Raw genomic sequence first — 11,136 nt, forward strand, 5'->3', positions numbered from 1 at the left:
TTAAACCTCATCATGATGCTCGTAGCTCCTCCCCTTGTAATGCAACTAGTAATTAACTTGTCCAACTGAATGCACGCCGTGTTTCTCTGCACATTTTTTTCACCAAAATTCTTCACAAATACCTCTGATTGTTGGTATTTCATGAAGAAAACAACTAATTACACATAAATGCCCCTAGACAGCCCTTATACTGATAATTAAGACATGTACATCATATTTCTCTGCACACTTTTACAAAAATGACAAATTCTGCACAATTTACTCCTATTGCTGGTGTCTTATTGGAATAACTGATTAACCTCCAATACTTGTGGAAAATACACAAAATAAAATTAAAGTAAAAAACAATAATGTAATGCTCAAAAACTGAAAACGGTTAAAAGAAAATATATTTTTAGCAGATTTAAGGACAGTTAAATGGTCTCATTTTACAGTCACAAACTGGAAAAGAACAATTTTATGATTTTTCTTGTTATCTATAATTTAATAAAACAGAAAGTCTATTTAAAAAACTGTGTTTAATTACAATTATTTTGCAGTTTTTCAGTCCTTAATATGCATATTTTTTCTTTCAAATAATGTCAAATATCTGTAAAACTTTTTAACTTTTTGCTAATTTGAGTTTAAAAAGATTATACTTTATTATTTGTAAAAAAAAATATTTATGTGGACATTTTGCACAGTTTTATTTTTTAGGATTAATAATGTTTTTTTTCAGTGTGATTTTACGGAAAATCTGTAAAAATAAATAAAATGCTTTTTATTTCTGTTTTTCAATCCTTAATATACATATTTTTTCTTTCAAATACTGTCAAATATTTGTGATTTTTAAAATATTTTTTGCTAAATTTAATAGCCCTTATACTTATTATGCATAATTAAGACATGTAGTGCGTATTTCTGTTCATACTTTTGCACAAAAATCACAAATTCTGCACGATTTAATCCCTTTGTTGGTGTTTTATTGGAATGACTGATGAATTTGTGTCCAATATTTGTCCCTCTATAGTACAGTTAGATATTGAATTGAACACGGGAATGGATATCATACTTGTGTGCTCACATTTACGCAAAAAAATTCAGCCTAAGTCCCTATTATTAAAAAAAGTAATTAAACCTGCTCATAATTGCCTTCTAGACAACCCTTACCCTTAATCCATATAGTTAATTACACTTTTACACAAAAAATTTACAAATTCTGCATGATTACCTCTTATTTTGTGATAAAAATTGATAATTAAAGCTCCTCAAAATGCTCATAATTAATGATTAAATCCAAATAAATGCAGGCCTTGTTTCTGTGCACATTTTTTTTATTCACAACATCCATATTTTAGCATTTAATCACAACAAACATAGTATACATGCTAATCCAGTGGTGCCACTTTGTCCTGTCTGCTGTGTGAAACAATGGAAGCCTGTTTAAAGTCATATTAATGCAGATTTACTACTAAAAACAGCACCGTTTAGCACAAGTTACAGATCTGACTGGCAGCTTTACTCAACACCACAATAAAAACTGACATATTCATAGCAGTTTGTGAAAAAAAAAAAAACACGCACAAGCATTTAATTGGTGAGAAATGCTCTGATTTGTGGCCTTGGAGGATAATAAAAGCACCGATCCGTCTTTTCACCACCATTTTATATCAACACGCAGAAGAATAAGAAGATGGAGAGAGCTGGAAGTTCCATGTTTGTCCGCTTGGTGTTGCCAGAGATCCTCTTTTTTTTTAAAAAGAATACGTTTCCTTGTTGTGAGCAGTTCCCTGTTGGGCCTGCAGAGGGCGCCACCGCTTTCACTTTACCCACTAAATCAGAGCAGAGGAAGGGAGGAGGGCAGTGCAGTGATGTTTATGTTGGGAAATTAGCATTTTTTTTTTTTTATTTTTAGAGCATATTTTCTGCTCAGACGGAGTCACTCCTCCATCGAGAAACGAGACGTTTTCTGTTTGGTTGTTCTTGTTTTTTCAGTTTCTAAGTTGGATTCTGCTCAACGCTGCTGCAGCCGGTGGTGAAGTCGGTGGTGCTTTTAAACTTTAAAGCTTCTAACTGCCTGCCGAGGGTGAATGTGACGTAAAAAAGTTGTCAAATCAGAGAGAACCGTAATATAAATAATAAAACACAAGCTAAGAAGAAGCTCTGCAATCTCGTTATACACTGTATAATGACAATAAAGAATATTCTATTCTATTCTATTCTATTCTATTCTATTCTATTCTATTCTATTCTATTCTATTCTATTCTATTCTAAGACACACAGAAGTCTTCCTGCAGCTGAGGATATTAATAATAACAATAATAACAATAATAACAACAACACATCATGTTGGAGGAAGTTCATGATGAGAAATGCGAAGCAGACAACAACAAAAAGCAGAGAAAGTAGGAAAGCTTCTATCGCTTCATGAGGTTGTTGGCTTTCTGGTTGGCGGCTTCGATACGCGACACGTTCAGGATCGCCTGTAGGGAAACAGGAAAAACAGAAGCTGATCATAAAAGTCCTAAAAGCAGCTGGTACAAGTCTTTAATGCAACTTTACCATCCATTAGTAGTCATAGTTGCTTTGTTCATGACAAAAAATGTATCATAAAGCTTCAGTAATGTGAAAAAAATGTTCTTTTAATTTCTAGACTAAATGGCAGCTTTTATATTAAATGATATGTAAAAAATATCAATAAAAAATTAAAATCTGTCAGCAAATGTGACAGAAAACATAGAAAATACAATGTTTGAATTGTTTTAAACTTCTTTCAACTGGTTCCCAGTATGTTTTAGTCTATTTAAACTGGTTCCCAGTATGTTTCAGGTGCTTTAAACTGGTTCCCAGTATGTTTCAGGTTCTTTAAACCGGTTCCCAGTATGTTTCAGGTTCTTTAAACTGGTACCCAGTATGTTTCAGGTTCTTTAAACTGGTTCCCACTGTGTTTCATCCTCTTTAAACTGGTTCCCAGTATGTTTTAATCTATTTAAACTGGTTCCCAGTTTGTTTCAGGTTCTTTAAACTGGTTCCCAGTATGTTTCAGGTTCTTTAAACCGGTTCCCAGTATGTTTCAGGTTCTTTAAACCGGTTCCCAGTATGTTTCAGTCTTTAAACTGGTTCCCAGTATGTTTCAGGTTCTTTAAACTGGTTCCCAGTATGTTTCAGGTTCTTTAAACCGGTTCCCAGTATGTTTCAGGTTCTTTAAACTGGTTCCCAGTGTGTTTCATCCTCTTTAAACTGGTTCCCAGTATGTTTTAGTCTATTTAAACTGGTTCCCAGTATGTTTCAGGTTCTTTAAACCGGTTCCCAGTATGTTTCAGTCTCTTTAAACTGGTTCCCAGTATGTTTCAGTCTCTTTAAACTGGTTCCCAATATGTTTCAGTCTTTAAACTGGTTCCCAGTATGTTTCAGTCTTTAAACTGGTTCCCAGTATGTTTCATCCTCTTTAAACCGGTTCCCAGTATGTTTCAGGTTCTTTAAACCGGTTCCCAGTATGTTTCAGGTTCTTTAAACTGGTTCCCAGTATGTTTTAGTCTATTTAAACTGGTTCCCAGTATGTTTCAGGTTCTTTAAACCTGTTCCCAGTATGTTTCAGTCTCTTTAAACTGGTTCCCAGTATGTTTCAGTCTCTTTAAACTGGTTCCCAGTATGTTTCAGTCTTTAAACTGGTTCCCAGCATGTTTCAGTCTTTAAACTGGCTCCCAGTATGTTTCAGTCTCTTTAAACTGGTTCCCAGTATGTTTCAGTCTTTAAACTGGTTCCCAGTATGTTTCAGTCTCTTTAAACTGGTTCCCAGTATGTTTCAGGTTCTTTAAACCGGTTCCCAGTATGTTTCAGTCTTTAAACTGGTTCCCAGTATGTTTCAGGTTCTTTAAACTGGTTCCCAGTATGTTTCAGGTTCTTTAAACCGGTTCCCAGTATGTTTCAGGTTCTTTAAACTGGTTCCAAGTATGTTTCATCCTCTTTAAACCGGTTCCCAGTATGTTTCAGTCTCTTTAAACTGGTTCCCAGTATGTTTCAGTCTTTAAACTGGTTCCCAGTATGTTTCAGTCTTTAAACTGGTTCCCAGTATGTTTCAGGTTCTTTCTCTCCTGCTTTTATTTCCAGTCTTTGAGGACGTTGATGGTTTTTATTAGTTTTAGAGGCTAGAATCACGTCTTCTCTCTTCAGACTGAGTTTTATTTAATCTTTTCCTGGTTTTAGTTTTGTTTGTGTTTTATTCCTCTAATGATTCTGCCTCTTTTATCGCTCTGATGGTTTTATCCACCTTTGGATTCTGATCAGTGACGACTGTTTGCTGCTCAATAGATAAAGTTTATTATGATGATCATGATTATTATTATTTTTATCATCATCATCATCATCATCATCATCATTATTAATATTATGATCATTACTATGATTATTTTTTCCTTTGTTTTTATATTTGTGTACCTTCCCCTGGATCCGTTCTATCTGGACGTTCTGCGTGTCGATCTCGTTGCCCATGTCCAGAGCCATACTCTTCAGGTTCCCGATGATGCTGCCGACATGAGCCAAGTTCTCCTCCATCTCATCCTCACGGGCATCGTTGGTCACCCTGCCAGGAGGCAGGACAGGTGAGCTCCAGGTGAGCTCCAGGTGAGCTCCATGCTAGCCACATGTGAGCTCCAGGTGAGCTCCATGCTAGCTACATGTGAGCTACATGTGAGCGCCAGGTGAGCTCCAGGTGAGCTCCATGCTAGCTACATGTGAGCGCCAGGTGAGCTCCATGCTAGCTACATGTGAGCTACATGTGAGCGCCAGGTGAGCTCCATGCTAGCTACATGTGAGCGCCAGGTGAGCTCCAGGTGAGCTCCATGTGAGCTACATGTGAGTGCCAGGTGAGCTCCAGGTGAGCTCCATGCTAGCTACATGTGAGCTACATGTGAGCTACATGTGAGCGCCAGGTGAGCTCCATGCTAGCTACATGTGAGCTACATGTGAGCTCCAGGTGAGCTCCATGCTAGCTACATGTGAGCTACATGTGAGCTCCAGGTGAGCTCCATGTTAGCTACATGTGAGCTCCAGGTGAGCTCCAGGTGAGCTACATGTGAGCTCCAGGTGAGCTCCAGGTGAGCTCCAGGTGAGCTACATGTGAGCTCCAGGTGAGCTCCAGGTGAGCTACATGTGAGCTCCAGGTGAGCTCCAGGTGAGCTCCATGCTAGCTACATGTGAGCTCCAGGTGAGCTCCATGTGAGCTCCAGGTGAGCTCAATGATAGCTCCAGGTGAGCTCCATGATAGCTACAGGTGAGCTCCAGGTGAGCGCCAGGTGAGCTCCAGGTGAGCTCCATGCTAGCTCCAGGTGAGCTCCATGATAGCTCCAGGTGAGCTCCATGATAGCTACAGGTGAGCTCCATGATAGCTACAGGTGAGCTCCAGGTGAGCTACATGTGAGCTCCAGGTGAGCTACATGTGAGCTACATGTGAGCTACATGTGAGCTCCAGGTGAGCTCCAGGTGATCTCCAGGTGAGCTACATGTGAGCTACATGTGAGCTCCAGGTGAGCTCCAGGTGAGCTACATGTGAGCTACATGTGAGCTCCAGGTGAGCTCCAGGTCAGCTACATGTGAGCTCCAGGTGAGCTCCAGGTGAGCTCCAGGTGAGCTCCATGTGAGCTACATGTGAGCTCCAGGTGAGCTCCATGTGAGCTCCAGGTGAGCTCCAGGTGAGCTCCAGGTGAGCTCCATGTGAGCTACATGTGAGCTCCAGGTGAGCTCCAGGTGAGCTCCATGTGAGCTCCAGGTGAGCTCCAGGTGAGCTACATGTGAGCTCCAGGTGAGCTCCAGGTGAGCTACATGTGAGCTCCAGGTGAGCTCCAGGTGAGCTACATGTGAGCTCCAGGTGAGCTCCAGGTGAGCTCCAGGTGAGCTCCAGGTGAGCTACATGTGAGCTACATGTGAGCTCCAGGTGAGCTCCAGGTGAGCTACATGTGAGCTCCAGGTGAGCTCCAGGTGAGCTACATGTGAGCTCCAGGTGAGCTCCAGGTGAGCTACATGTGAGCTCCAGGTGAGCTCCAGGTGAGCTACATGTGAGCTCCAGGTGAGCTCCAGGTGAGGTGTGCTGGTGTTTGTGCAGCTTCCTGATCGTATTCGTGTCATAAAGCACAACAAACTCTCCTGTGTAACTTTACCTGCGGATGTATCCGCCGCTCATCATCATCTGTTCCCGCTCGTCCACCACCCGAGACGAAGGCGGCTGATTGGACACGACGCCGTCCTGGCCGGAGGCTCCGCCCCAAACCGCCTTGTAGGCACCGCTTTCCTCGAAGGCCTTCAGTCTGATACAGAATTAAAGAGTTTTAGTCTGTTTTTGTTTAGTTAAACCCGATTAATGTGTAAAATAAAGGATTCACTGTTTCAAAAAAGGCCTGATGCCAGATTTAGATTTATAGAAAGTTTCCTCCTGTGAAAAATGACGTTAACGGTGATTAAAATATGGCAAAATGTTGGGCTTAACTGCAGTTTTTTTTGGCAGTTTCACTAAAAGTCATTTACAAAAACATCAATCAAACCAATCTTATATCTGCTAACAAGCTTCATGCACATCTCTTCTGGGATTTTGTTTCGGTCTTTTTTAAAATTATTATCATTTATGTCAATTTAAATCAAAATTTGGCATCAGGATCAATAATTTCAGCTTTAAGTGTTTATCTAATGAGCTGAAAAACTTTAAAGCAGCAAAACGAACAGCAACAACATCTAAAAGCAGCTAAAAAACAAATATTAGGAGGTCTTTGGTCTGGCATAATTATAATAATAATAATTATTATTATTATTATTATTATTTATCATCATATTATAAAGAAATACGCAAATATTATGTATTATAAGTGAATATTTACAGCTTAACTATGAAAAAAATGTTAAAAAATGATCCCGTGTGGCACCAAAACATACTGAAAAATAACACAAAACAATCCTCTCATAAAAATACACAAATTTTCTACAGTTAAAAAAGAGTTTTTAGCCCTTTATTTGTATTTTTAGTGTTTAATGAAAGGTTTTGTTTGTTTTACAGATTTTCTCATTTTGTTAAATTACAGATGATCTGTAGGGAAAAATTCTCTCTCTCTCTCTCTCTCTCTCTCTCTCTCTCTCTCTCTATATATATATATATATATATATATATATATATATATATAAATAAAAAATATATAAATATATATATATATATAAAATTAGACAAAATAATAAAAACAAGCCAACATTGTAAATAACGTCCACATAAAAAAATATATACTTTTAAAAATTATAGTTCTTTCCTTTAAAACATTTAAACATACAATTAGACTATTTTTGTTTCATTTTATTTTATTGCATTATTTAACCAGAAAAAAAAATGCTAATTTATGAATTTCACCTGATTTGTTAAATTAAAGATAATATGTAACAAAATCACAGGAGAAAAGCATTTATTTACATGTTGTCTATAAAACAAAATTGTAAATAATGTCCAGATCATAAATATTTATTTTTAACAAACAGGAAATAGTTTTTTATGATGTAAAACTGTAAAATATTGTTGTTTCTTACAGTGCAGACAGACAGAAACGATGCTTCTTTTCTTTTCTAATCCTCCTGTTGTCTTCATTTATGGGCATCAAAAAATATTGTTTCTTTGTCTGAAAAACATTCAAAAATTCAGCAAAAAAATTCCCCAAATTTTTGAAAATTTGCAAAACCTTCAGGCAGAAAATTCCAATAATTCCTTAAAACTTTCACTTAAAAGTTGTATTTAAAAAAAAAAAATCCCCCAAATTTGGTAAGAAAATTATTGCAAATAGTTTCAAAAAATCTGTAAAAATCTTCCAAAAAAGTCCAAAAAATATCCAAAAATGATTCCATATATATCAGTAAAACTTCTATTATTTTCTTTAAGAACATTCACAAAAAAATCTACCAAAATCCAGTGAAATTTACTGGATTTTGATTGATTTTTATGTGAATGTTCTTAAGAAACATTTTTAACATTTCTTTTTTTCCACCAAAAAATGTTGAAAGATTTCCCAAAAATGTTGAAAATGTGGACATCAGAAGTTTCACTGTGAAAATATTATTTTTTCCACATTTTCAAACTTAAAAATGGGTCAATTTTGACCTGCAGGATGACACGAGGGTTAATTATCACTAATTGTCGGCATTTTTAGAATTAGATTTAAAAGTAACTCAATGGAAATATTAATGAAATTCAGATTTATTTGCAAATTTATGGTTTTCTTTCCATTATTCCACACGAGATGACCTGTTGTAATTTTATTGACAATTTTTGTGTTTTTCACAATCACACAAAAATTCCTTAAAATCACAGATGTATTTTGCAGAATAGTACCTGGTTTTCGTGGCCTACTTACCCCTGAATAAACAAAAATAAAAGCCTCTGGTCCACCTACTTATCACAGGAGCAGAGGCCGCAGCATTTCCCCAGGTCCGTGAGGTTTTTCTCAGCCTCCTTCATATCAGAGTTGATCTGATCCAGACCTTCCTCTATTCGCTCCAGCTGCTCTATGAAAATGGAAAAGCAAAACCCAAAACAGAAACAAAAAGAAATTATTCCCGAAAAGCAGCGGAAAAACAGCCACCAGCAACTGAACAAGAAACCCCAAAACTAGAAACCAGAAACAAGTGAAGCTGCTGCAGCAGATAGAAGCTGATGTTCCAGATGTTTCCCTCACGGCCCACTTCCAGTAGGATTTATACACTGCCTGTCCAAAAACAAAAACCCACCTGGATTGAATGAATCAGCGAGGTAATAGCTTTCCATTGGATAATTACTGCAGTGATGAATATGTTTCATTTCTTAATCAACCGTGTGGGAAGACATATCCTGTGGTCATGGAAAGGATGTTAATCTGTCTCAGAAGGGGAAACTTATTGGCCTGAATCAAGCAAAGAAAACACCTAAGGAGATGAAAATCAGGTTAAGAACCGTCCAACGCATCATTAAAACCTGAAGGACGGTGGAGAACCATCATCTTCAGGAACAAACTCTTAGATGATCGAAGGAAATCAACAGTAGAACTCACGGCTGTTTAATAGTGAAAGTAAGAACATTTCCACATGAAGGGAACTCAAAGGATTGGGACTAAACAGCTGTAGCTCTAAGAAAACCACTGATCAGTGAGGATGATCAGAAAAAAGGCTTCAGTTTGCTGTGGAGCATAAAGATTGGACTCTGGATCAATGGAAGAAGGTCATGTGGTCTGATGAGTCCAGATTTACCCTGTTCCAGAGTGATGGGGGCAGTAGTTTAGGTTTGGTTTTGGTCCTGACCAAACCAAACTGGTTTCTGACTTTTTCAGGGCTGGTTTCAGACTGGATTCTGACTGGTTCTGAACGTCTTCTTGGACTGTTTGACTTTTGATTTTGGTCCTGGTTTTAGACCTTTTTAGGACTGGTTTAGGGCTGTCTTGGGTGGGTCTTGGTCTTTTTTTTTAGCCCCAAGGACACCAAACCTACTACTGGACATAGTGGTGGCAGTATCAAGCTCTGTGGAACTGGAGCTTTACACAAAGTAAATGGAATAATGAAGAAGGAGGATCACCTCCACATCCTTCAGGAAAACCTAAAACCATCAGCAGAAGGTTGATCTTGGACACAGTTGGATGTTTCAACAAGACAATGAGCCCAAACACACATCAGACGTGGTAAAGAAATGGTTCCATCAGGGTGGAATGAAGGTTCTATACTGGTCTCCCTGAAGTCCTGACTTAGACGCATCAGGAACCTGAAGAACCAAGTCAGAAAGACGACAAATGCAGTGGAACGGCACCAGTTCTGGTGCCGTTCCACTGCATTTGTCATCTTTCTGACTCAGACTTGAGTCAGTTAAATTGACAGTATAATGATACTGCCACCTCCATGCTTGACAGTAGGTATAGAGTCCAGAGGAGTCAAAGATAAACCAGCAGATGGGGCATCAGGGTAAGAAGAGAGGTGGATGAAGTGATGCCCTCATCATGGTCTGTGGGGATTAGGGTTATGATCTGGGGTTGGTCAGGTTCAGCAACGTTATGTTCCCAAAGAATGAGGTCAGCTGACTACCTGAAGATACTGAATGACCAGGTCTTTCCATCAGTGGAGGTTTTCTTCATGTTCCAAGATGATGATGCCAGGATTCATGGGCTCACATTGAGAATGAGTGGATCAGGGAGCATGAGATGGATTGTCCTCCACAGAGTCCAGACCTCAGCCCCACTGAGAGTCTCTGGGATGTTCTGTAGAAGACTTTGGTCCAACTTTACCATCATCAATACAAGATCTTGGCACAAAATTAATGCAACTCTGGACAGAAATAAATGCTGTGACATCACAGAAGCTTATAGAAATGATTCCACAGGATGAGTGTCGTTGTCAAAGCTAAAGGTCCAACGAAATATTACAGTGCGACTTGCTTTTTGGACGGGCAGCGTATCTCTAACATCTACTGTAGACTGGTTAACCAGTGATGTCTACTGGGAACCAGTGATGTCTACTGGGAACCAGTGATGTTTACTGGGAACCAGTGATGTCTACTGGGAACCAGTGATGTCTACTGGGAACCAGTGATGTTTACTGGGAACCAGTGATGTCTACTGGTCCACCAGTGATGTCTACTGGTCCACCAGTGATGTCTACTGGTCAACCAGTGATGTCTACTGGTCCACCAGTGATGTCTACTGGTCCACCAGTGATGTCTACTGGTCCACCACTGATGTTTACTGGGAACCAGTGATGTCTACTGGTCAACCAGTGGTCCACCAGTGATGTTTACTGGGAACCAGTGCTGCGTACTTCCTGATTGGCCAGACACACAGTCCACAGCACTGAGCCATGTCCGTCAGGTTCTTCTCAGCTTCCCTCATGTCTCTGTTGATGGAGTCCATTCCTTCTTCTATACGCTCCAGCTGCTCTGTTAGGGACAGTTTAGAATGGAACACTGGTCTCACTGGTCTGACTGGTCTGACTGGTCTGACTGGTGGATATAAAACTGAACCAATAGAAGTCTTCTAATTCTCATATAGCAACTTAAACTACATGAACAGGATTAATATTTACCAACTGACTGGAAAAAGTAAAATTATATCAAATTTAAAAATATATAATTACATATATTGTCTGTATAGTAGAAATAAAAATCTAAATTCAGCACCACA

At 38.7% G+C, this 11,136-nt stretch overlaps 1 protein-coding gene across 2 annotated transcripts; it reads right to left on the minus strand.

Moving 5' to 3' along the window:
• Nucleotides 1-1,537: 1,537 nt before the first annotated feature.
• Nucleotides 1,538-11,054, minus strand: zgc:101731 (SNARE_SNAP25N and SNARE_SNAP23C domain-containing protein). 2 transcript variants are annotated; one of them, XM_055011995.1, is made up of 4 exons: nt 10,775-11,054; nt 6,136-6,282; nt 4,418-4,562; nt 1,538-2,463 (listed from the first exon to the last, which is right to left on the minus strand). In XM_055011995.1, exons 1-4 carry the CDS (start codon nt 10,864-10,866, stop codon nt 2,398-2,400), a joined length of 450 nt encoding a protein of 149 aa, XP_054867970.1. In that variant the 5' UTR covers nt 10,867-11,054; the 3' UTR covers nt 1,538-2,397. The 2 variants fall into 2 exon arrangements, with proteins under 2 accessions (XP_054867970.1, XP_054867971.1); XM_055011996.1 differs by lacking the exon at nt 10,775-11,054 and adding an exon at nt 8,395-9,649.
• Nucleotides 11,055-11,136: the final 82 nt, after the last annotated feature.

Source organism: Amphiprion ocellaris, chromosome 7 (assembly GCF_022539595.1).
Source record: "Amphiprion ocellaris isolate individual 3 ecotype Okinawa chromosome 7, ASM2253959v1, whole genome shotgun sequence".
NCBI classification, from domain to species: Eukaryota; Metazoa; Chordata; class Actinopteri; family Pomacentridae; genus Amphiprion; species Amphiprion ocellaris.

Excerpts from the sequence above, each read along its gene's own strand:
- zgc:101731 (XM_055011995.1), bottom strand. The coding sequence starts at position 10,866 with ATGGACTCCATCAACAGAGACATGAGGGAAGCTGAGAAGAACCTGACG. Across the intron at positions 6,283-10,774 it reads TGTGTCTGGCCAATCAGGAA|ACTGAAGGCCTTCGAGGAAA; the intron begins GTACGCAGCACT and ends ATTCTGTATCAG. Across the intron at positions 4,563-6,135 it reads AGCGGCGGATACATCCGCAG|GGTGACCAACGATGCCCGTG; the intron begins GTAAAGTTACAC and ends GCCTCCTGGCAG.